Source organism: Rana temporaria, chromosome 1 (genome assembly GCF_905171775.1).
Source record: "Rana temporaria chromosome 1, aRanTem1.1, whole genome shotgun sequence".
Taxonomy (NCBI): Eukaryota; Metazoa; Chordata; class Amphibia; order Anura; family Ranidae; genus Rana; species Rana temporaria.
This window is the reverse complement of record NC_053489.1, coordinates 562375948-562400771: the sequence shown is the minus strand read 5'-3', so window position 1 is coordinate 562400771 and position 24824 is coordinate 562375948. Positions and strand designations below refer to the sequence as shown.

The following is a 24824-nucleotide window of genomic DNA, read 5'->3' as shown; positions in this document are numbered from 1 at the left end:
TACGTTGGGTCAGGGGGTCTGGCAGGTGGCCCCTCCGGTACGCCCTCCTTTACCCCCATGGGACTTGAATTTAGTCCTTTCAGTGCTTCGGGATGCTCCCTTTGAGGACATTCGGGAGGTTTTTTGTTTATTGTCACTAAAGGTGATTTTATTTCTGGTAGCAATTACCTCGATCAGACGGGTGTCTGTCTGATCTGGCGGCCTTGTCTTGCATGGCTCCCTACTTGGTCATCCGTATGGATGATGTGGTGTCTTGCGGCCGCAGCCGTTTTTTCTCCCTAAGGTCGTTTCAGCTTTTCACATTGAGGTGGACATTGTTCTTCCATCCTTATGTCCTCGGCCGAAATGCCAGGAGGAGGCCACTTTGCATCCTCTGGATGTGGTTCGGGCCCTACGAGTGTACTTATCTGTTACGGTTCCGTTACGGAAGTCGGACTCACTGTTCGTGTCGGTGGCTGGCCCTACAAAAGGGCCTGGCGGTCTCGTCGGCCACCGTTCCTAGGTGGTTCCGACAGATTGTGCTTCAGGCCTATGCCCTAAAGGGGCGTGCGCCCCCCTTTCGGGTTATGGCGCATTCGACCAGGGCGATCGGGGCCTCTTGGGCTTTCCGGCATCATGCCTCTGTGTTACAGCGGTGTTAGGATGCATCCTGGTCGTCATTCCACGCTTTTTCAAAGGTTTACGAGGTGGATGTGTGTGCATCTTTTGATGCCTCCTTCAGCCGCAGGTGTTACGGGCGGCAGTTTATGGTTAGAGTTTCTCCGTTGAGCAACTCCGGTTTTTGTTTGGGGTGTAACCTGGTTTGCTGTGTTATTTTCCCACTGCTCTAATTTTTTTTTTTACACTGCTTGGGGACGTCCCTAATGTCAAAGAAGGCTGAAAATAGGATTTTTGTACTCACCGTAAAATCCATTTCTCTGAGTTCATAGACGGACACAGCACCCACCCCTCCTTGGTTTGTACTGCTTGTTATGAACTGAGGCTCCTAGAGCAGGGTGTGGGTTATGCCTGGGGGAGCCACGCCCCCTGGGAGGAGCGGCACGAAGGAAAGGTTTTAACGCTTTAAGTGCTGTTAAATTCTGCCTAAACTCTCCTGGTAGGAAGAAGCATAACCCTAATGTCAAAGAAGGCTGTGTCCGTCTATGAACTCAGAGAAATGGATTTTACGGTGAGTACAAAAATCCTATTTTCTCTTTCGTTCATAGCCGGACACAGCCTTCTTTGACATTAGGGTTATGCTTCTTCCTACCAGGAGATTTAGGCAGAATTCTACAGCACTTAAGGTGTTAAAACCTTTCCTTCATGCCGCTCCTCCCAGGGGGCGTGGCTCCCCCAGGCATAACCCACACCCTGCTCTAGCAGCCTCAGTTTTTTTCTGCCTAATGACAGGAGAGTCAGGCGCTCTCTGGAGTCCTGGACTCTGGAGTTTTTTTCTTGCGATATTTCTCGCTTTTATTATTTTTGTTCCTGCATTTTTGAATCCTGTGATTCTTCTATCAACAGCCGACTGGGTGACAGGCTGGGTCCTCGACCCTTGTAGTCCCCCCATGTTCGGCCTTCGAGCGTGTGCCGGCCCTTAGCTCAGCTTTGGGACGTCCACGACAGGCCCCGTTGCTCCAGGGGCGGCCGGGGAACTTTGGTTCTAGGGCACACATTTGACCGGTCTTTTATGGCTTTGTCACAGTGTGTCTGGCCGACAGCCATGCCGTTCATGGACGTTGGTTCTGTCTGGGATACCTCCAGCCGGGTAGTCGCAGGACGGGTAAGTAGTGGCCCCTTACTCAGGTAAGTGGTCTGGCTGGAATGTTTCCCTTGGGAGGTCGACTGAGGGTTTTTTCCCTGCTTTCCTCTCTCCCTTATACCTCTCCCTCCTTCCCTTTTGGGTGACGGCTGTGAGGGTTTTTTTTTTTCTGGGGCTCATGTCACTGGGCCCATGGTGTAGCAGGGGCTGTGTGTGTCACTGCAGGGGGCTGTGGTGTTCACTTCTGGGCCTTTACAATGTGCTGTGAGGTGATTTTTTTTGTATGACAGTTGCTGTGTCACTGTCTTTTTAAATCTGCGTCACGGTGGCCATTTTGCCGGAGCCGCGCTTTATATAGCTCAGCGGCCATTTTCTTGTGGTCCTATGTTGTTTATTCAGCATTCGGCGGCCATTTTTCCTTTTTGCTTGGCCTCGTGTGACGGTTTCGGCGGTGGAAAAAGACCGCAAATCCATCTGAGGGGACACAGACGCAGTGCTGCACGGCTTCTCAGCACTACAAGTCCTTCACAGTCCGCGCTTCACCGGGAGGGTGGTAAGTCCCAGGGGCCCCCATACTCTGTTCTAGCGGCCAGGAGGTGAGCAGTGTTTTTTTTTTTCTTGCTTTGGCAGTGGGGGTGACACGGCGCTGGCACTATGGAGCCTGAATCAGGTCCCTCATTCCCAACAATGCCTGAGTTAACCCTTAACGCCCCTTCCCCTGCCACATCTGTTGAGGCAATGTCGGCTGTCCTGGAGTCCTTTCTCACCAGGTTTGAAGCAGCTAGTGCCCGGATGGGGGGTAAAAAGTGCCCCCTCCCTGAGCCTGCTTCTGGGGATATCTCTGACACAGACCCTGATGATGCTATCGCTGCTTCTGGTTCTGTTGGGTCTGAGGATGCGAGCTTAACCCACATGGACAGTGAGGATGACTCTGCTGCAGAGTCGGCTGCTGACAGGGAATTTGTTGGAGCTCTTGTTTCTGCGGTGCATGAGACTCTAAATATTGAGGATGTGGCGGAGACACCAGCAGTGTCGGTCCCTTTTGGGTTACGCAAACCGCCACGTACCGCCAAAGTGTTCCCTTGTGTTCCTTATTTGGAGAATATGTTATACAAGGAATGGAATACACCGCAAAAGGTTTTTACTGTTCCTAAAAACTTTGCAACCCGTTACCCCCTTGAGGAGGACTTCTTAAAAAAGTGGGTCTCTCCTCCGTCAGTGGACCCTCCCGTGTCCAGACTGAGCAAGGCTACTACCTTGCCTGTGGAAGGGGCTCCTGCATTCAAGGACCCTGCTGATAGGAGAGTGGAGGCCGTGGCCCGCTCCCTATTCACGGTAGTGGGTTCGGCGGTGAGGCCGGCTCTGGCCGGGACCCTGGTGGCACAGACCCTGACTGAAAGGGCGAAGCTCCTACTGCAGGAGCTGGAAGACCAGGTCGCTTCCGAGTCCTCTAGGGACCTGGCTGAACAATTGGTTCAGGGTCAGAAATTTCTCTGCGAGGCGAACATGGATACGATACTTTTGCTTTCCAGGGCTTCCGTCTATGCAGTGGTTCTGCGCCGCCTTGTGTGGCTGAAATGCTGGTCGGCTGACCAGTCCTCTAAAAAGGCTTTGGTGGATTTGCCCTTTAAGGCCGGGTACACACGAACAAACATGTACGGTGAAAGCGGTCCGTCGGACCGTTTTCACCGTACATGTCTGCCAGAGGGCTTCTGTACGATGGTTGTACACACCATCGTACAGAAGTCCGCGCGTAAACAATACGCGGGGCGTGTCCGCGTCGTCGCCGCGACGATGACGCGGCGATGACGCGGAGACGTGGGCGGGCCTGCCATTTAAAGGCTTCCACGCATGCGTCAAAGTCATTCAACGCATGCGAGGGACGGCGGGCGCCTGGACATGTACGGTAGGTCTGTACTGACGACCGTACATGTCCGAGCGGGCAGGATTCCAGCGGACGGTTTTAAAACACGTCCAGGAATATTTGCCCGCTGGGAAAAGGCCCGGCGGGCAAATGTTTGCTGGAATTCGGCCCGCTCGCGCCCACACACGACCGAACATGTATGCTGAAACTGGCCCGCGGACCAGTTTCAGCATACATGTTTGGTCGTGTGTACGGGGCCTAAGGGCGAACGGCTTTTTGGGGCGTCCCTGGATGACATCATAAAGGATGCCACAGGTGGTAAGAGCACGTTGCTCCCACAGTCTGGGAAGGGTAAGGAACCTCGCCGCAAGCAAGGCCCTACCTTTACTACCCCTAAGCGTTTTTTTCGTGTGCCCAGCACAGCGTGAAAGGGTCCGCAAGGTGCTAAAGCCCCCGCTGCAGGGCAGAAGCGCACCTGGTTCCGCAAGCCCAACAAGCCTGCTTCCGCATGAAGGTCTGCCCCTGCCCGGGTCTCGGGTGGGGGGACGAATTTGCGGATCGGTGGAAGTCTCTTCTATCCGACCGTTGGGTTTGCGAGGTGGTTGCCTCGGGGTACAAGATAGAGTTTCTCTCTTGTCCCCCAAACAGATTTTTTCCCTCCAACCTCCAGCTTCCTCTGGATCGTCGGCTAGCCCTGTCCGGGGCTGTCCAGGATCTTCTGGACAGGGGGGTGATTGTGCCGGTTCCCTCGCAGGAACGGTTTCAGGGGTTTTACTCCAATCTGTTTGTGGTCCCCAAGAAGGGAGGGGTTCGCCCTGTCCTGGACCTAAAGGCCCTCAACTCCTTTGTCAAGGTGCAAAGATTCAGGATGGAGTCGGTCCGATCGATCGTAGCGGCCCTCCACCAGGGGGACTTCATGGCGTCCTTGGACATCATGGACGCATACCTGCATCTTTCCATTTGCACGAGACACCAAAGGTATCTGCGCTTTGCGATCGGAGAGGACCACTTTCAATTTGTGGCCCTCCCGTTCGGTCTGGCTTCGGCACCGCGGGTTTTCACCAATGTGCTCGCCCCGATCCTGGTCTTGCTGAGGCAGCGAGGAATCGTTATCGTGGGATATCTGGACGACCTTCTCCTGAGAGCTTTCTCAGGCTCAGAGTTAGAGGAGGACGTGTCTATCACGTGTCAGACTCTCCGAGAGTTTGGCTGGCTTCTGAATCTCCGAAAGTCAGTGTTGGTTCCGTCCCAGCGACTGGAACACCTGGGTCTGGTCTTGGATTCGGTGGAGGCGAGAGTGTTCCTCCTGACGGAAAGACTAAAGACACTGCAATCTGCGGTAAGACAGTTGTCGACCCGAAGGTGGTCATCCCTTCGCTTCTGCATGAGAGTTCTGGGCCTGATGGTAGCCTCCTTCGAGGCGGTTCCCTATGCCCAATTCCACACCAGGGTACTACAGAAAGAGATTCTGTCACGTTGGGACAATGTCCCATCTTCTCTGGATCGCCAGGTTCGGTTGAGCCATCTGGCCAAGTCTTCCCTGGCGTGGTGGCTGACGTCTCCGGTGCTTCGGTCCGGGAAGTCTTTTCTTCCGTGCCACTGGACAGTGATCACGACGGATGCCAGCCTCTTCGGCTGGGGGGGCGTTTGGGGCACCCAGTCTGCCCAGGGGCGCTGGACTCGGGAGGAGTACCGCCTGCCGATCAATATTCTGGAGCTCCGAGCAATCAAGTTGTGCCTTGCCAGGTGGTCCCTGGAGCTGCAGGGCCATCATGTCAGGATCCAGTCCGACAACACCACGGCCGTGGCGTACGTCAATCATCAGGGCGGCACATACTTCGGTGGGCCGAAAGGTCCGTTCCGGCTCTGTCGGCTGTGTACATTCCGGGAGTTCAGAATTGGCAAGCCGACTTCCTAAGTCGCACGACTCTGGATCCAGGGGAGTGGTCTCTCCACCCGGAGGTGTTTCAGAACCTGTGCCAAAAATGGGGCGCTCCAGACGTGGACCTTCTGGCGTCCCGTCTCAATCAGAAAGTGCCACGGTTCGTGGCCAGGTCAAAAGACCCATGGGCGGACGCGTTAGACGCGTTGGTGGCTCCTTGGGGTCACTATCGCCTGATTTACGCCTTCCCTTCTCTAAAGCTCCTCCCTCGCCTGCTGCGCAGGGTGGAAGCCGAAGGGATTCCGACAATCCTGATCGCCCCGGACTGGCCGCGTCGCTCTTGGTACGCGGACCTGGTACGTCTGGTGGCAGACGCCCCCTGGCGTCTACCCCTGAAAGAAGATCTCCTGTCTCAGGGTCCGATCTTCCATCCTGCTTTACGGTCACTGGCTTTAACGGCGTGGCTGTTGAGGGCCAGATACTGAGGGACCGGGGGCCTGTCGGGCCCGGTGATCTCTACCATGCTGCGTGCACGGAAGTCCACTTCTCAGAAGATTTACCATCGTACATGGAAAGCATACATCTCTATGTGTGAGGAGATGAAGTGGCACCCCCGTACATACGTGGTGTCCCGGATCCTGCTGTTCCTGCAGCGGGGAGTGGACCAGGCTCTTGCCTTGAGCACGATCAAGAGTCAGATTTCTGCTCTGGCTGTTTTTTTTTTTCAGCGTCCCTTGGCGGTGCACTCCTTGATTCGCACGTTTGTGCAGGGGGTCCGTCATGTGGCCCCTCCGGTGCGCCCTCCACTGCCATCATGGACTTGAATTTGGTCCTCTCGGCGCTTTAGCGTGCCCCCTTTGAGGACATTCGGAAGATCCCTTTGCTGACTCTGTCGCAGAAGGTGGTCTTTCTGGTAGCTATTACCTCTATCAGACGGGTGTCTGAATTGGCGGCCTTGTCCTGCAAGGCCCCCTACTTGGTCATCCATCAGGATAAGGCGGTGCTGCGCCCGCAGCCCTCTTTTCTTCCAAAGGTAGTTTCGGCCTTTCACATTAACGAGGACATTGTTCTTCCATCCTTATGTCCTCAGCCGAAGAACCCAAAGGAGGCCACTTTACATTCTCTGGATGTGGTTCGGGCCCTTCGAGTTTACTTGTCGGCGACGGCTCCGTTCCGGAAGTCGGACTCACTGTTCGTGTCAATGTCCGGTCCCAGTAAGGGCCTGGCAGTCTAGTCGGCCACCATTTTCAGGTGGATCCGACAGGTTGTGCTTCAGGCCTATGGCCTTTTCGGGTCACGGCGCATTCGACCAGGGCGATCGGGGGCCTCTTGGGCTTTCCGACATCAAGCCTCTGTGTTACAGGTGTGTAAGGCAGCGACCTGGTCGTCGGTCCACACTTTTTCAACGTTTTATAAGGTGGATGTGAGTGCATCTTCTGATGCCTCCTTCGGCCGCAGGGTGTTACAGGCGGCAGTTTAAGGTTGGAGTTCCTCCGTTGAGTGAGTAACTCCGGTTTTGTTTGGGGTGTAACCTGGTTTGCTGTGTTTTTTTCCCACCCCTCTTAATTTTTTGACACTGCTTGGGGACGTCCCTAATGTCAAAGAAGGCTGTGTCCGTCTATGAACGAAAGAGAAAATAGGATTTTCTCTTTCGTTCATAGACGGACACAGCCTTCATTGACCTTAGGGTTATGCTTCTTCCTACCAGGAGATTTAGGCAGAATTCTACAGCACTTAAGGTGTTAAAAACTTTCCTTCATGCCGCTCCTCCCAGGGGGCGTGGCTCCCCCAGGCATAACCCCCACTCTGCTTTAGCAGCTTCAGTTTTGTTTCTGCCTAACCGTCAGGAGAGTCAGGCTCTCTCTGGAGTCCTGGACTCTGGAGTTTTTTCTTGGCAATTTTTTTTGCATTTTTGCGAGTTTTTTCCTCGCTTTTTTATTTTATTTTTATTTTTGAATCCTGCGATTCTTCTATCAACAGCCGACTGGGTGACAGGCTGGGTCCTCGACCCTTGTAGTCCCCCCAGGTTCGGCCTTCGAGCGTGTGCCGGCCCTCAGCTCCGCTTTGGGACGTCCACGACAGGCCCCATTGCTCCAGGGGCGGCCGGGGAACTTCGGTTCTAGGGCACACATATGACCGGTCTCTATGGCCTTGTCACAGTGTGTCTGGCTGACAACCATGCCGTTCGCGGACGTTGGTTCTGTCTGGGATACCTCCAGCCGGGTAGTCGCAGGACAGGTAAGTAGTGGCCCCTTACTCAGGTAAGTGGTCTGGCTGGAATGTTTTCCCTTGGGAGGTCGACTGAGGGTTTTCCCCTGCTTTCCTCTCTCCCTTATTCCTCTCCCTCCTTCCCCCTTTGGGTGACGGCTGTGCAGGGGGTTTTCTTCCCTGGGGCTCATATTTTTTCACTCGGGTATGGCTGGGGCTGTTCTGTGTCACTGCAGGGGACTGTGGTGGACATTCTGGGCATTTTTGTGTGTGCTGTGTGCTGTTTTTGGTGTACTGTCATTTTTGGGTACACTGTCTTTTTAAAACTGCGCAACGGCAGCCATTTTGCCGGAGCCGCGCTTGTATTATTCGGCGGCCATTTTCTTGTGGCCGGCGCCGTTTTCAGCACTAGTTCGGCCTCTAGTGGCCGTTTCGGCGGGGAAAAAAGACCGCGAATCATCTGAGGGGACAGACGCAGCGCTGCAGCTTCTCCTCAGCACACACTTGCCTTCACAGACCGCGCTGTACCAGAGGGTGGTGAGTCTCAGGGGGCCCCATACTGTGCTCTAGCGGCCGGGAGGTGACCTGTGGGGGACTTTTTTCCTGCCCTTGGCAGTAGGGGTGAAATGGCAACGGCAATATGGAGCCTGAATCAGGCCCCTCATTCCTTACACTGCCGGAATTAACCCTTAGCGCCCCTTCCCCTGCCACATCTGTTGAGTCGGTGTCGGCTGTCCTGGAGTCTTTTTCTCACCAGGTTTGAAGCAGCCAGTGCTCGGTTGGGGGGTAAAAAAGCGCCCCCCCCGGAGGCTGTTTCTGGGGATATCTCTGACGCAGAATCTGATGACGCTGTTGCTGCTTCTGGTTCTGTCATGTCAGAGGATGCGGGCTTAACCCACATGGACAGCGAGGATGACTCTGCTGCGGAGTCTGCTGATAAGGAATTTGTTGGAGCTCTTATTACTGCGGTGCGTGAGGCTCTTCATTTAGAGGATTTGGCGGAGACACCAGCGGTGTCAGTCCCTTTTGGATTCCGCAAACCACCGCGTACCGCTAAGGTATTCCCCTGTGTTCCTTATTTAGACAATATGTTGTATAAGGAATGGGATACACCGCAAAAGGCTTTTACGGTTCCTAAAAGCTTTGCTACCGTTACCCCCTGGAGGAGGACTTTTTTAAAAAAAGTGGGTCACTCCTCCGTCGGTGGACCCTCCTGTGTCCAGACTGAGTAAGGCTACTACGTTGCCTGTGGAGGGGGCTCTTGCTTTCAAGGACCCCGCTAATAGGAGAGTGGAGGCCGTGGCCCGCTCCCTGTTCTCGGTGGTGGGTTCGGTGGTAAGGCCGGCTCTGGCCGGAGCCCTGGTAGCTCAGACGCTGACTGAAAGGGCGAAGCTCCCGCTGCAGGACCTGGAGGTCCAGGGGGCTTCCGAGTCCTCTAGGGACCTGGCTGAACAGTTGATTCAGGGTCAGAACTTTCTCTGCGAGGCAGATATGGATTAGATTCCTTTGCTTTCCAGGGCTTCTGTCTACGCAGTGGTTCTGCGCCGCCTTATATGGCTGAAGTGCTGGTCGGCTGACCAGTCCTCAAAAAAGGCCTTGGTGGATTTGCCCTTTAAGGGCGGACGGCTTTTGGGGGCATCCCTGGATGACATCATTAAGGATGCCACTGGAGGTAAGAGCACCTTGCTCCCTCAGTCGGGGAAGGGTAGGGAACCTCGCCGCAAGCAAGGTCCTACTTTTACTACCCCCTAAGCGTTTTTTTCGTGCGCCAGCGCGGCTGGAAAAGGTCCGCAAGGTGCAAAAGCCCTTGCTGCCGGGCGTAAGCGCCCCTGGTTCAAAAAACCGAACAAGCCTGCGGACAAGCCTGCTTCCGCATGAAAGTCTGCCCCCGCCCGGGTCTCGGGTGGGGGGACGGCTTCACGGCTTCGTGGATCGGTGGAATTCTCTTCTATCCGACCGTTGGGTTTGCGAGGTGGTCGCCTCGGGGTACAAGATAGAGTTCCTTTCTTGTCCCCCAAACAGATTTTTTCCATCCAACCTCCAGCTTCCTCCGGATCGTCGGCTAGCCCTGTCCGGGGCTGTCCAGGATCTTCTGGACAGGGGGGTGGTTGTGCCGGTCCCCTCGCTGGAACGGTTTCGGGGGTTCTACTCCAATCTGTTCGTGGTCCCCAAGAAGGGAGGGGTTCGCCCTATCCTGGACCTAAAGGCCCTCAACTCCTTTGTCAAGGTGCAGCGATTCAGGATGGAGTCGGTCCGTTCTATCATAGCGTCCCTCCACCAGGGGGACTTCATGGCGTCCTTAGACATCATGGACGCATACCTGCATGTTCCCGTTTGCACAAGCCACCAAAGGTATCTGCGCTTTGCGATCGGGGAGGACCACTATCAATTCGTGGCCCTCCCGTTCGGGCTGGCGTCGGCACCACGGGTGTTCACCAAGGTGCTCGCCCCGATCCTGGCCTTGCTACGGCAGCGAGGGATCGCTATCGTGGGGTGCCTGGACGACCTTCTCCTGAGAGCTTCTTCAGGCTCAGAGTTAGAGGAGGACGTGTCCATCACGTGTCGGACTCTGCAGGAGTTCGGCTGGTTTCTGAATCTCAAAAAATCAGTGTTGGTTCCGTCCCAGAGGCTGGAACACCTGGGGCTGGTTTTGGATTCGGGGGAGAAAAAAAGTGTTCCTCCCATCGAAAAAACTGCGGACCCTGCAATCTGCAGTGAGACAGTTGTTGACCCAGAAGTGGTCATCTCTTCGCTTCTGCATGCGGGTTCTGGGTCTGATGGTGGCCTCCTTCGAGGCGGTTCCGTATGCCCAATTCCACACCAGGGTACTACAGAAGGAGATTCTGTCACGATGGGACAGGGTCCCATCTTCTCTGGACCACCAGATTCGGTTGAGCCATCTGGCCAAGTCTTCCCTGGCATGGTGGCTGACGTCTCCGGTGCTTCGGTCCGGGAAGTCTTTTCTTCCGTGCCGCTGGACAGTGGTCACGACGGATGCCAGCCTCTTCGGCTGGGGGGGGCGTCTGGGGCACCCAGTCAGCCCAGGGGCGCTGGACTCGGGAGGAGTCCCGCCTGCCGATCAATATCCTGGAGCTCCGAGCAATCAAGCTGTGCCTTGTCAGGTGGTCCCTGTAGCTACAGGGTCGTCCTGTCAGGATCCAGTCCGACAACGCCACGGCCGCGGCGTACTTCAATCATCAGGGCGGCCCAAGGAGCTCGGCTGCGGCGACGGAGGTCGCTCACATACTTCGGTGGGCCGAAAGGTCTGTTCCGGCCCTGTCGGCGGTATACATTCCGGGAGTTCTGAATTGGCAAGCCGACTTCCTAAGTCGCATGACTCTGGATCAAGGGGAGTGGTCTCTCCACCCGGAGGTGTTTCAGGTCCTGTGCCAAAAATGGGGCACTCCAGACGTGGACCTTCTGGCGTCCCGTCTCAATCGGAAGGTACCACGGTTTGTGGCCAGGTCAAAGGACCCGTGGGCAGACGCGTCAGACGCGTTAGTGGCTCCCTGGAGTCAATATCACCTGTTTTACGCCTTCCCTCCTCTAAGGCTCCTACCCCGCCTGCTGCGCAGGGTGGAAGCCGAAGGTATTCCAACGATCCTGATCGCCCCAGATTGGCCGCGTCGCTCTTGGTACGCGGACCTGGTACGTCTGGTGGCAGACGCCCCCTGGCGTCTGCCTCTGAGGGAAGATCTCCTGTCTCAGGGCCCGATCTTCCATCCTGCTTTACGGTCACTGGCTTTAACGGCGTGGCTGTTGAGAACCAGGTACTGAAGGACCGGGGCCTGTCGGGCCCGGTAATCTCTACCATGCTGCGTGCACGGAAGTCCACTTCTCGAAAAATTTACCATCGTACATGGAAAGCATACATCTCTAGGTGTGAGGAGATGAAGTGGCACCCCCGTACTTACGTGGTGTCCCGGATCCTGCTGTTCCTACAGCGGGGAGTGGACCAGGCTCTTGCCTTGAGCACGATCAAGAGTCAGATTTCTGCTCTGGCTGTTTATTTTCAGCGTCCCTTGGCAGCGAATTCTTTGATTCGCACGTTTGTGCAGGGGGTCCGGCATGTGGCCCCCCCGGTGCGCCCTCCGCTACCTTCTTGGGACTTGAATTTGGTCCTCTCGGCGCTTCAGCGTGCCCCCTTTGAGGACATTCGGGAGATCCCTTTGCTGACCTTGTCGCAGAAGGTGGTCTTTCTGGTAGCTATTACCTCTATCAGACGAGTGTCTGAACTGGCGGCCTTGTCTTGCAAGGCCCCCTACTTGGTCATCCATCAGGATAAGGCGGTGCTGCGCCCGCAGCCCTCTTTTCTTCCGAAGGTCGTTTTGGCCTTTCACATTAACGAGGACATTGTTGTTCCATCATTATGTCCTCAGCCGAAGAACCCGAAGGAAGCCATTTTACATTCTCTGGATGTGGTTCGGGCCCTTCGAGTTTACTTGTCGGCGACAGCTCCGTTCCGGAAGTCGGACTCGCTGTTCGTGTCTGTGTCCGGTCCCAGTAAGGGCCTGGCAGTCTCGTCGGCCACCATTTCCAGGTGGATCCGACAGGTTGTGCTTCAGGCCTACGCCCTGAAGGGCGGGCGCCCCCCTTTCGGGTCATGGCGCATTCGACCAGGACGATCGGGGCCTTCTGGGCTTTCCGTCATCAAGCCTCTGTGTTACAGGTGTGTAAGGCTGCGACCTGGTCGTCGGTCCACACTTTTTCAAAGTTTTATAAGGTGGATGTGAGTGCATCTTCTGATGCCTCCTTCGGCCGCAGGGTTTTACAGGCGGCAGTTTAAGGTTGGAGTTCCTCCGTTGAGTAACTCCGGTTTTGTTTGGGGTGTAACCTGTTTTTGCTGTGTTATTTTCCCACCCCTCGAATTTTTTTGACACTGCTTGGGGACGTCCCTAAGGTCAATGAAGGCTGTGTCCGTCTATGAACGAAAGAGAAAAAAGGATTTTTGTACTCACCGTAAAATCCATTTCTCTGAGTTCATAGACGGACACAGCACCCACCCCTCTTTGGTTTGTACTGCTTGTTACGAACTGAAGCTGCTAGAGCAGAGTGGGGGTTATGCCTGGGGGAGCCACGCCCCCTGGGAGGAGCGGCATGAAGGAAAGTTTTTAACACCTTAAGTGCTGTAGAATTCTGCCTAAATCTCCTGGTAGGAAGAAGCATAACCCTAAGGTCAATGAAGGCTGTGTCCGTCTATGAACTCAGAGAAATGGATTTTACGGTGAGTACAAAAATCCTTTTTTCTCTTTCGTTCATAGACGGACACAGCACCCACCCCTCCTTTGTTTGTACTGCTTGTTACGAACTGAGGCTGCTAGAGCAGGGTGTGGGTTATGCCTGGGGGAGCCACGCCCCCTGGGAGGAGCGGCATGAAGGAAAGGTTTTAACACCTTAAGTGCTGTAGAATTCTGCCTAAATCTCCTGGTAGGAAGAAGCATAACCCTAATGTCAAAGAAGGCCGTGTCCGTCTATGAACGCAGAGAAATGGATTTTACGGTGAGTACAAAAATCCTATTTTTTCAGCTTCAGTCACAGGCTGCTGATACTTTGAATCTAAGCATCGGTGAAATTGAACATCTTCGAAGTAATCTTTTAACAAGTCCAATGACCATGGCAATGGAGGAAGAGAATGAGGAACGTCAGGTGAACTTACTAAAATAATTGATATTGCATTACGTCTTTTAAATGTTTAACACGTGAAGCTTTTCAAGCAGCTTGAATGTAAAAAAAGAGGAAAAACCTTGTGGTGTTGGCTTTTTTTGACCATAATTCTCTTCTGGGTCACAGGAATGCACTTACCTTTGCTATCCTGTGACCAAGAAGCAGCCAAAAATCTAAAACCCACTGTCAGCTGATGTCACAGCGCTGCTCTGGAAGGATGCCGACCATATTATCGAGATCCACTCAGCTGTACGATTGACAGTTGGCTCAGCCCCTCAGTGCACAACTGAGAGCGAAAGCCAGCTGCGTCTGTCCCCTCTCCAGCCCAGCTTTCCGTGAGTGCTATAGAGGCAGAGTGGAGAGCGGTGACTGACAGTGCTCTCATCGCTGAGGAGAGTGGTCATGTGATCTCTCAGTTTTTGGGCTTTGAGTTAGCAGGGAACAGCTGCTGCATCTGACCGATACTGCAGCATAGGTGAGCATGTAAGTTTGTTTCTTTAACAACAACATACATCTCCTTTAAATTAGGGGTTTAGGAATTAAAGGGGTTGTAAAGGTAAAAAATGATTCCCCTAAAATGATTCCCCTTGAGGGGGGAGGGGGCGAGCAGGAGAGTCAGGACACCCATTAACACACAGCTCCTTTCTCTATCTGCAACGCAGAGAGCTTCCTGACTCTCCTGCACGCCCCCTCAAGGGAGGGGGCGAGCACGACACTCCACACCAGGGAGAAAGCCTTGCATTACTGTGTGGAGTTACAGACAGAAGAACAGGAAGTGAGGATTTCCCAGAAGAAATAAGGACTTTTAAAAGCAAAGTGGAAGGATGAGGTAAGTGAAGGGGGACTGCACTAAGGTAAAGGAAGCTATTTAGGAAAACATTTGATGCGATTTGAGCAGGTCCATAGACCTCAAGACTACACAGACATTGCTTGAAGTCGCGACAAAGTCACGCAACTTTCAGGTCGTACAAATGTAAAAGGGGCCTTAATATTTCTTACTGAAATAACAAAACACTTTTTAACATTTTACATTAAGTGTTACTATTCATTTTGTTCTTTGTAGTACATAAGTTTGCCAAAACTTTTTAAATGTAATTGTTTACAATAGTACAATTATTTTGAGTAGCTAAAAAATTAATTTGAATATATTTGGGGATGGATCTACTAAAGGCAAATAGGTTGTTCTCTTAGCAAGGGATTTCCCCCCAGAGCTTAGTGAATGAGGTGAAGCTCTGTTGACTTTCATCGTTCAGTCATGTACAATAGAGCTGCACGATTCTGGCCAAAATAGGAATCACAATTTTTTTTTTCTTAGAATAAAGATCACGATTCTCTCACAATTCTCGCGGCGTAAAATCTTTCACATTATACATAAACATTTGTGATAACTTTACTGGTTATTTTTTTTTATATATATTCATTAACCACTTAAGCCCGGACCATTTGGCTGGCCAAAGACCAGAGCACTTTTTGCGATTCGGCACTGTGTCGTTTTAACTGACAATTGCGCGGTCGTGCGACGTGGTTCCCAAACAAAATTGACGTCCTTTTTTCCCCACAAATAGAGCTTTCTTTTGGTGGTATTTGATCACCTCTGCGGTTTTTATTTTTTGCGCTAGAAACAAAAATAGAGTGATCATTTTGAAAAAAATGCAATATTTTTTACTTTTTGCGATAATAAATATCCCCCAAAAAGATATAAAAAAATGATTTTCCTCCGTTTAGGCCGATAAGTATTCTACCTATTTTTGGTTTAAAAAAATCGCAATAAGCGTTTATTGGTTGGTTTGCGCAAAAGTTATAGCGTCTAAAAAATAGGGGATAGTTTTTATAGCATTTTTATTAATATGTTTTTTTTTTATTTACTAGAAATGGCGGAAATCTGTGATTTTTATCGTGACTGCGACATTATGGCGGATACATCGGACACTTTTGACACATTTTTGGGACCGTTGTCATTTTTACAGCGAACAGTGCTATAAAAATGCACTGGTTACTGTGAAAATGGCACTGGCAGTAAAGGGGTTAACCACTAGGTGGCGCTGTAGGGGTTAACTGTTCCCTAAGGCATGATTCTTACTGTAGGGGGGTGTGGCTTGCTGTGACACATCACTGATCGTGTTCCAGATGACAGGGAAAATGATCAGTGACAGTGTCACTAGGCAGAACAGGGAGATGTTGTGTTTACACTAACATCTCTCCGTGAGACGATCGCGGGTATGCCCGCGACGATCGAGCCCACAACAACCGCTTCTTAAAGGGGACGTACAGGTACGCCCCTTTGCCTGCCCGCGCCATGCTGCAGATGTATATCTGCGGGCGGCAAGCGGTTAAACGGGTTGTAAAGGTTTGTTTTTTATTTTCTAAATAGGTTCCTTTAAGCTAGTGCATTGTTGGTTTACTTACCTTTTCCTTCGCTTTCCCTTCTAAATGTTTTTTTTCTTTGTCTGAATTTCTCACTTCCTGTTTCTCCTCATTAAGCTTGCCACCATCATCCTTGCTGTTCTGGCTGGGGGTTCGTCAGCCAGAACAGCTTACTGAGGAGTAACAGGAAGTGAGAAATTCAGACAAGGAAAACAAAGAAAAAAATCATTTAGAAGGGAAATTGAAGGAAAAGGTAAGTGAACCAACAATACACTAACTTAAAGGAACCCATTTAGAAAATAAAAAACAAACCTTTACAACCCCTTTAAGTGGTTAAATTTTCCTAATTTACACATAGAAGTTTATCTTTGATGTAAAAGACAAATTGTTACAATGTTTAGACTTAAGAGTTCCAATGATAAAAAATGTTCTGATACTTGGCAGACTGCCCAGATTTCTCTTCCGTTCATGGACGGACACAGCAGCCTTTGACCTTAGGGTTATATGCGCTTCCTTCCAGGATAGTTAGGCAGAAACAAAGCACCTTTCCTCAGTGCAGCTCCTCCCAGGGGGCGTGGTTCCCCGGGTATAACCCACACCCTGCTCTAGCAGTTCCAGTTTTTTTCTGCCTAATGACAGGAGAGGACAGGCACTCTGGAGTCCTGTACTCTGGAGATTTTTTTCTTGCGATTTTCTTGCTTTTTATTATTTTGTTCCTGCATTTTTGAATCCTGTGATTCTTCTATCAACAGCCGACTGGGTGACAAGCTGGGTCTTGACTCTTGTACTCCCCCCATGTTCGGCCATGGAGCGTGTGCCGGCCCTCAGCTCAGCTCTGGGTCGTCCATGACAGGCCCCATTGCTCCAGGGGCGGCCGGGGAACTACATGTTCCAGGACACACATATGACCAGTCTCTATGGCTTTGTCACAGTGTGTCTGGCCGACAGCCATGCCGTTAGTGGACATTGGTTCTGTCTGGGATACCTCCAGCCGGTGGTCGCAGGACAGGTAAGTAGTGGCCCCTTGCTCAGGTAAGGTGGTATGGCTGGTGTTTTCCCTGGGGAGGTCGACTGAGGGTCCGCCCTGCTTTCCTCTCTCCCCTTTCTCTCCTTCCTTCCCCTGACTGGGTAGCGGTTGTGAAGGGGGGCCTCCTGGGTTTTCTTTATTACCGCCGGGGCCCGTGTGTTGTTACTCTGGGGGGGTGCTGCTGTGTTGTATGAGGTGTTTGGTGCGTCACTGGGGATTTTAAACTGCGCCACAGCCGCCATTTTGCCGTGGTCGCGATTTACATAGCTCGGCGGCCATTTTCCTGTAGCCCGCTGGTGATTTTTACCTCAGATGGCGGCCATCTTGGAAATCTCTTGGCCTCTTGTGACAGTTTTAGCTCTGTGAAATGCTGTGATTCTTCCCGAGGTGACAGACACAGCACAGCCAGCACATCAGAGCACGCCTCAGGTTTTCAGCTCTCTCTGTACCCGGGTGGGGTGGTGAGTCCCTGGGAGGCCTCTGATTCTATTTTTGCAGCCAGGAGGTGACCGGTGGGGCAATATGGAACCTTAACCTGGTGTTTCTGCCCCAGCAAAGCCTGAGTTATACTTTAATCCCCCTGCTCCTGCCGCATCTGTTGAGGCAATGTCGGCTGTACTTGAGGCGTTTCTCTCCAGGTTTGAAGCAGCTGGTGCCCAGTAGGGGGGTACAAAGCGCCCCCTCCCTGAGCCTGCTTCTGGGAATGTCTCTGACAATGCAGGCTTAACCCACACGGACTGTGAGGATGACTCTACCTCAGGGTCAGTAAATAATAGAATTTGTTGGAGCTCTTATTCTACGGTGCGTGATTATCATAAACTTGAGGATTTGTGTCGGTCCCTTTTGGGTTCTGCAAACCGCCCAGCACCGCAAAAAAGTATTTCCCTGTGTTCCTTATTTGGAGCATTTGCTATGTAAGGAATGGGACACGCCACATAAAGTTTTTGCTGCTCCTGAAAAACGTTGCGGTCCGTTATCCCTTTGAGGAGGACTTTTAAAATAAAAAAAAATAAAATAAAAAAGGGGGTCTCTCCTCCGTCAGCGGACCCTCCTGTGTCCAGACTGAGTAAGGCCACCACATTGCCTGTGGTGGGGGCTCCTGCCTTTACGGACCCCACTGATGGGAGAGTGGAGTCTGTGGCCCGCTCTATGTTCACAGTTGTGGGTTCGGCTGTCAGACCGGTCGTGGCTGGGTCTCTGGTGTCGCAGACACTGACAGAACGGGCAAAGTTGTTGCTGCAGAAGCTGGAGGAGCAGGATGCTTCCGAGACCTGCAAGGACCTGGCTGAACAATTGGTTCAGGGTCTAACATTTGTCTGTGAGTCGGCCCTGGATACGCTCCCCTTGCTTTCCAGAGCCTCCGCCTATGCGGTGGTACTACGCCGCCTTGTGTGGCTGAAATGCTGGTCTGCGGACCGATTCTCCAAGAAGGCCTTGGTGGATTTGCCCTTTAAGGGTGAGGGGCTTTTTGGGGCGTCACTGGATGACATCATTAAGGATGCCACAGGTGGTAAGAGCACACTGCTCCCACAGTCTGGGAAGGGCAAGGAGCCTCGCCGTAGGCAAGGGCCCTCTTTTACTACCCCAAAGCGTTTTTTTTTGTGCGCCCTGTGCAGCAGGAAAAAGTTTGCAAGGTGCTAATGCGCCAGCTGCAAGGCAGAAGCGCCCCTGGTTCCGCAAGCCTGCGGACAAACCTGGTCCCGCATGAGGGTCTGCCCCTGCCCGGGTCTCGGGTGGGGGGCCGACTTCGCGAATTCGCAGCTCGGTGGAGGTCTCTCCAACCGTTGGGTTTGCAAAGTAGTTTCCTCGGGGTACAAGATAAGAGTTTCTCTCTTGTCCACCAAACAGATTTGTTCCTTCCAACCTCCGGTTCGCCGGCAGGCTCTGTCAGGGACTGTCCAGGATTTTCTGGTCAGTGGAGTGGTTGTGCCAGTTCCCTCGATGGAACGGTTTCAGGGGTTTTACTTCAATCTGTTTGTAGCCCCAAAAAAGGAGAGGTCCGTCCAATCCTGGACCTCAAGGCCCTCAATTGCTTTGTCAAAGTGCAAAAATTCAGGATGGAGTTGATTCGCTCGGTAATAGCAGCGCTCCATCAGGGGGACTTCATGGCATCCTTGGATATCATGGACGCATACCTGCATGTTCCAATATGCACAAAGCACCAGAGATTCTGCGCTTTGCGGCCCTCCCGTTCGGCCTGGCCTAGGCACCACGGGTTTTCACCATGGTGCTCGCCCCGATACTGGCCCTGCTGAGACAGCGAGGGATCGCTATCGTGGGATATCTGGACGACCTTCTCCTGAGAGCTTCCTCAGGCTCCGGATTAGAAGAGGACGTGTCTATCACGTGTCAGACTCTCCAAGAGTTCGGCTGGCTTCTGAATATCCAGAAGTCAGTGTTGGTTCCGTCTCTGCGTCTGGAATACCTAGGGCTAGTCCTGGATTCCGCGGAGGTGAGAGTTTTTCTCCCAACGGAGAAACTTCCGACTCTGCAATCTGCGGTGCAGCAGTTGTTGACCCAGAAGTGGTCGTCTCTTCGATTCTGCATGAGGGTTCTGGGTCTGATGGTGGCCTCTTTCGAGGCAGTTCCTTATGCCCAATTCCACACCAGGGAACTACAGAAGGAGATTCTGTCACGTTGGGACAGGCTCCCGTCTTCTCTGGATTCCCAGATTCAGTTGAGTCAACTGGTCAAGTCTTCCCTGGTGTGGTGGCTGACGTCTCCGGTGCTTCGGGCCGGGAAGTAATTTCTGCCATGTCACTGGACAGTGGTCGCGACGGGTGCCAGCCTCTCCGGCTGTGGGGGGCGTTTGGGGCACCCAGTCAGCACAGGGACGCTGGACTCAGGAGGAGTCTCGCCTGCCGATCAATGTTCTGGAGCTCTGAGCACTCAAGCTGTGCCTTGCCGGGTGGTCCCTGGAGCTGCAGGGCCGACCGGTCAGGATCCAGTCTGACAACGCCACGGCCATGGCGTACGTCAATCATCAGGGAGGCACACGAAGCTCGGCTGCAGCGATGGAAGTAGCGCACACCCTTCGGTGGGTCAAAAGGTCCGTTCCGGCTCTATCGGCCGTGTACATTTCGGGTGTTCAGAATTGGCAAGCCGACTTCTTAAGTCGCCAATCAGTGGACCCAGGAGAATGGTCACTTCACCGGAAGTGTTTCGGGGTCTGTGCCAAAAGTGGGGCACTCCAGACGTGGACCTTCTAGCGTCCCGTCTCAACTGGAAGGTGCCACGGTTCATGGCCAGGTCGAAGGACCCGTGGGCGGACACGTCAGAAGCGTTGGTGGCTCCTTGGCGTCACTATCGACTGATTTACGTCTTCCCTCCTCTGAAGCTTCTTCCTCGCCTGCTGCGCAGAGTGGAAGCCGAGGGATTCCAACAATCCTGATCGCCCCAGACTGGCCGCGCCGCTCCTGGTACACGGACCTGGTGCGTCTGGTGGCAGACGCCCCCTGGCGTCTACCTCTGAGAACAGATCTTCTGTCGGAGGGTCCGATCTTCCACCCTGCTTTACAGTCGCTGGCTTTAACGGCGTGGCTGTTGAGAGCCAGGTACTGGTACTGATGGACCGAGGCCTGTTAGGCTTGGTGGTCTCTACCATGCTGCGTGCACGGAAGTCTACCCCATGTAGGATTTACCATCGTATGTGGAAGGCCTACATCTCTATGTGTGAGGAGATGAAGTGGCACCCTCGTTCATACGTGGTGTCTAGGATTCTGCTGTTTTTTACAGCGGGGAGTGGATCAGGCTCTCGCCTTGAGTACGGTTAAGAGTCAGATTTCGGCTCTAGCCGTTTACTTTCAGCGACCCTTGGTGGCGCACTCCTTGGTGCGTACGTTTGTACAGGGGGTCCGACATGTGGCTCCTCCGCTGCGCCATCCACTACCCCCATGGGACTTGAATTTAGTCCTTTCGGTGCTTCAGGATGCTCACTTTGGGGACATTCGAAAGATCTCTTTGTTGACACAAAAGGTGGTTTTTCTGGTAGCAATTACCTCGATCAGACGAGTTTCTGAACTGGCGGCCTTGTCCTGCAAGGCTCCCTACTTGGTCATCCATAAGGATAAGGTGGTGCTGCGGCCGCAGCCATCTTTTCTCCCGAAAGTGGTTTCGGCTTTCCACATTAATGAGGACATTGTTCTTCCATCCTTATGTTCTCAGCCGAAAAACCAGAAGGAGGCCACTTTACATTCCCTGGATGTGGTTCGGGCCCTACGAGTGTACTTATCTGCTACGGCTCCGTTCCGGAAGTCGGACTCCCTGTTCGTGTCGGTGGCTGGTCCCAGAATAGGTCTGGCAGTCTCGTCGGCCACCATTTCTAGGTGGATACGAAAGGTTGTGCTTCAGGCCTATGCCCTAAAGGGGCAGGCGGCTCCCTTTCGGGTTACGGCGCATTCGACCAGGGCGATCGGTGCCTCTTGGGCTTTCCGGTATCAAGCCTCTGTGTTACAGGTGTGTAAGGCAGCGACCTGGTAGTCGGTCCACACTTTTTCAAAGTTTTACAAGGTGGATGTGAGTGCATTTTCTGATGCCTCCTTCGGCCGCAAGGTGTTACAGGCGGCAGTTTAAAGTTGGAGTTCCTCCGTTTGAGTAACTCCGGTTTTGTTTGGGGTGTAAGCATTGGTTTGCTGTGTTGTTTTCCCACCCCTCGGATTTTTTTGACACTGCTTGGGGACGTCCCTAAGGTCAAAGGCTGCTGTGTCCGTCCATGAACGGAAGAGAAAATAGGATTTTTGTACTCACCGTAAAATCCATTTCTCTGAGTTCATGGACAGACACAGCTCCCACCCCTCCTTTTGCTTGTACTGCTTGTTACGAACTGGAGCTGCTAGAGCAGGGTGTGGGTTATACCCGGGGAACCACGCCCCCTGGGAGGAGCTGCACTGAGGAAAGTGTTGTTAACACTTAAAGTGCTTTGTTTCTGCCTAACTCTCCTGGAAGGAAGCGCATATAACCCTAAGGTCAAAGGCTGCTGTGTCCGTCCATGAACTCAGAGAAATGGATTTTATGGTGAGTACAAAAATCCTATTTTTACAGCTGCGGCTTCAACAGAGCAGAAAGAATTCTCTGCATAGAAAGATCGGGAAATACTTTGTGAAGATCGCAACGGGAGTAACGATTCTTGACGATCAATCGTGCAGCTCTAATGTACATGCAACATTTTTTTTTTCTAACTTTCCTTACATGTGATTAGGTATTCTTTGCAATTGATAGTTCAGCACATTCAGTAAGCTCTGGGGCAACTTCTATTGCAAAGTGAATAGCCTCTTTGCCTTTAATAAATCAACCCCTTTGTGTGTGTTAAAAATGTATTTATGCTATTTATGTAATTTAGACCAATGACATCATCTATACAGAAGACAAAAGTCAACATAGTGATAGTACTGTAGAGGAAGGTACGATAACATCAGAACAGTCGGATACACTGGATTTAACTGAACCGTTTTCAGATGGTGATGAGAATTCACTTCTAAATACTGACACACAGCAAAATTATAACCTGCAACACACGAATGCAGACAACCGCAAACCAGGAGAATCGAATGTTTCATTTAAAAATGATGGAGTCAACCTTCGGAACTTCTGGAAACAAGATTCATATACTCAACATATGAATGGGACTGAAGAAGTAGACTCTGGAAATGTAAGCACATCTGATAGCACATGTAATTCCATTGAAAGTGGTCCACTGTGTAGTACGATGAAAAATATTGAATTTGAGGAAATTGTACAGGATGATACACTACACATTATGGACCTTATTGAACACCGTGATTCAAATTACTTTAGTCATGAGTGTGTGGAATGTGAGCCAACACAAGAAGAAATGGAAGATAAGGGAAACCATAACACATTGTTTAAACGCAAACAGGAAGAAACAGCAGGGTTAAATAGTTTCTCAAGCCGGGCAGATCAAGCAAAAATCCCTGACCAACCTGAAAGCAAGGCTTTTAAAGCTTTAAGACAACTGCATATTTGTGCCCAGTGCTTAAATTCTGAACATCTTCAATACAGAGAGCAAATCAACACGCTGACAAAAGAAAAAAGATCCCTTCTTGTACAGTTATCTATAGCAGAGCAAAATGCAGAGGTGTATTATCAGCAATCGAAAACCGTGATTGACAAATGTGAAGAACTTCTTAAAAAAAGGAAACAAATTCAGGATGAAAGAAACGATCTACGTTTTGAGAAGTATTTACTGATGAAAGATATAGAGCTGTTGAAAGAAGAAAAAGAGAAGATTCTTAAAGGCTTATCAACAGCTAATACTGAGAATGAAAAGCTCCTAAGAAAGTTAGATTCCACAAAGAAAATGGCATGGTCTCACGCCAGAGAAAAACAAGCGATACATTGTTTGTGGAACCAGGCATTAAAGGAAAATTGCCTTCTCAGGAGAGAAGCTGATGAAAGTAGAACCCAGCTCCTAAAGGTAGGGGGAAAATGCCTGGGGGAAATCAAATTTCAAGCAGCTTGGGTCAATGAATGGTAATTTTGTTTCAGTTTTGACATGTTTTAACCACTTGCCAACTGCAATATGTATATATACGTTACAGTCTGCAAGCGCTTTAGGTCACTATGGCTGAAGGTATCAGCCAAAACCTTGATACCCTTTCGGCCAGCTCGCTAGTGCTTCTCGGGCTTACTGTTACCGCCGGTTCGCCCAAAAAATTATCCGACAATGCGGCCATCTGGTCCCATAGACGATCAAAGAGTTAACACTCTTTGATCAACTCTATGGCATTGGAGGACCGGAGCGACATCATGACGTCACTTCTGGTCTAGACCTGAAAGAAAAATTTAAAACAAAACATCGAAAGATTTTATTGTTTTGATCTTTTGCTTTTAGAGTTAACAACTTCAGCCCCGGACCATTTTGCTGGTCAATGACCGGGCCACTTTTTGCGATTCGGCACTGTGTCGCTTTAACTGACAATTGCGCGGTCATGCGATGTGGCTCCAAAACAAAAATTGCCGTCCTTTTTTTCCCACAAATAGAGCTTTGTTTTGGTGGTATTTGATCACCTTTGCAGGTTTTTATTTTTTGCGCTATAAACAAAAATAGAGCGACAGTTTTGAAAAAAATGCAATATATTTTACTTTTTGCTATAATAAACATCTCCCAAAAATATATATAAAAAAAATATTTTTTTCTTCAGTTTAGGCCGATACGTATTCTTCTACATATTTTTTGTAAAAAAAAATCGCAATACGCGTTTATTGATTCGTTTGCGCAAAGTTATACAAAATAGGGGATAGTTTTATGGCATTTTTATTAATAATACATTTTTACTAATAATGGCGGCGATCAGCAATTTTTATCAGTACTGCGACCATATGGCGGACACTTTTGACACATTTTTGGAACCATTGTAATTTTTATAGCGATCAGTGTTATAAAAATGCATTGATTACTGTAAACATGTCACTGGCAGGAAAGGGGTTAACACTAGGGGGCGATCAAGAGGTTAATTATGTTCCCTAAAGTGTGTTCTAACTAAAGGGGGGGTGGGACTGATTAGGGGAAATGACAGATCGCTGTTCATACATACATACATACATTTCCCCCCTCTGAAAGAACCGGGAGCTGCCCCCTGTTCTTGCTCTGTGACGAGCGATCGCGTGTGCCCGGCTGTGATCGTGCCCGCGGGGCACTCGCATCAGCACCAGGGGCGCGAATGCCCCCCTAGTGGTCGCATAGCAACATCACGTTATATAACGTGATTTTGCGCAGCCGAGCTGACCTGCCGCAGTGAAACTGCGGTGGGCAGTCGGCAAGCGGTTAGATAAGAGATTTGGGGTCTTTTTGACCAAAAGGTCCTGTCATCCTTATTTTACTAAAAGAAAAAATTAAAACGAAAGATCAATTATTTTTTATTGTTTTGCTCTCTTTTTTTTAAGTTAAAGAAGACATTTGGGGTCTTTTTGACCCCAGATCATTTCATGAAGAGGACCTGTCATCCTTATTTCCTTGTAATAAGAATAAATGTGATTAAAAAAAAAAAAAACATTTAAACGGACAGTGTAAAAGTAAAATAAATAAAAATTTAAAGCGAATGCATATATAAGTCGC

General features: G+C 51.1%; 1 protein-coding gene across 2 annotated transcripts in view; it reads left to right on the top strand.

Moving 5' to 3' along the window:
- The window catches only part of LOC120921650, a 60158-nt gene that overhangs the window by 21959 nt on the left and 13375 nt on the right, over positions 1-24824 (top strand). The window contains exons 4-5 of one of the 2 annotated variants that reach the window (XM_040334167.1): positions 13222-13341; positions 22089-23183. In XM_040334167.1, coding sequence (XP_040190101.1) covers positions 13222-13341; positions 22089-23183 — 1215 coding nt within the window. The remainder of the gene's footprint in view (positions 1-13221; positions 13342-22088; positions 23184-24824) is intronic. The other variant, XM_040334172.1, reaches the window with a different exon arrangement.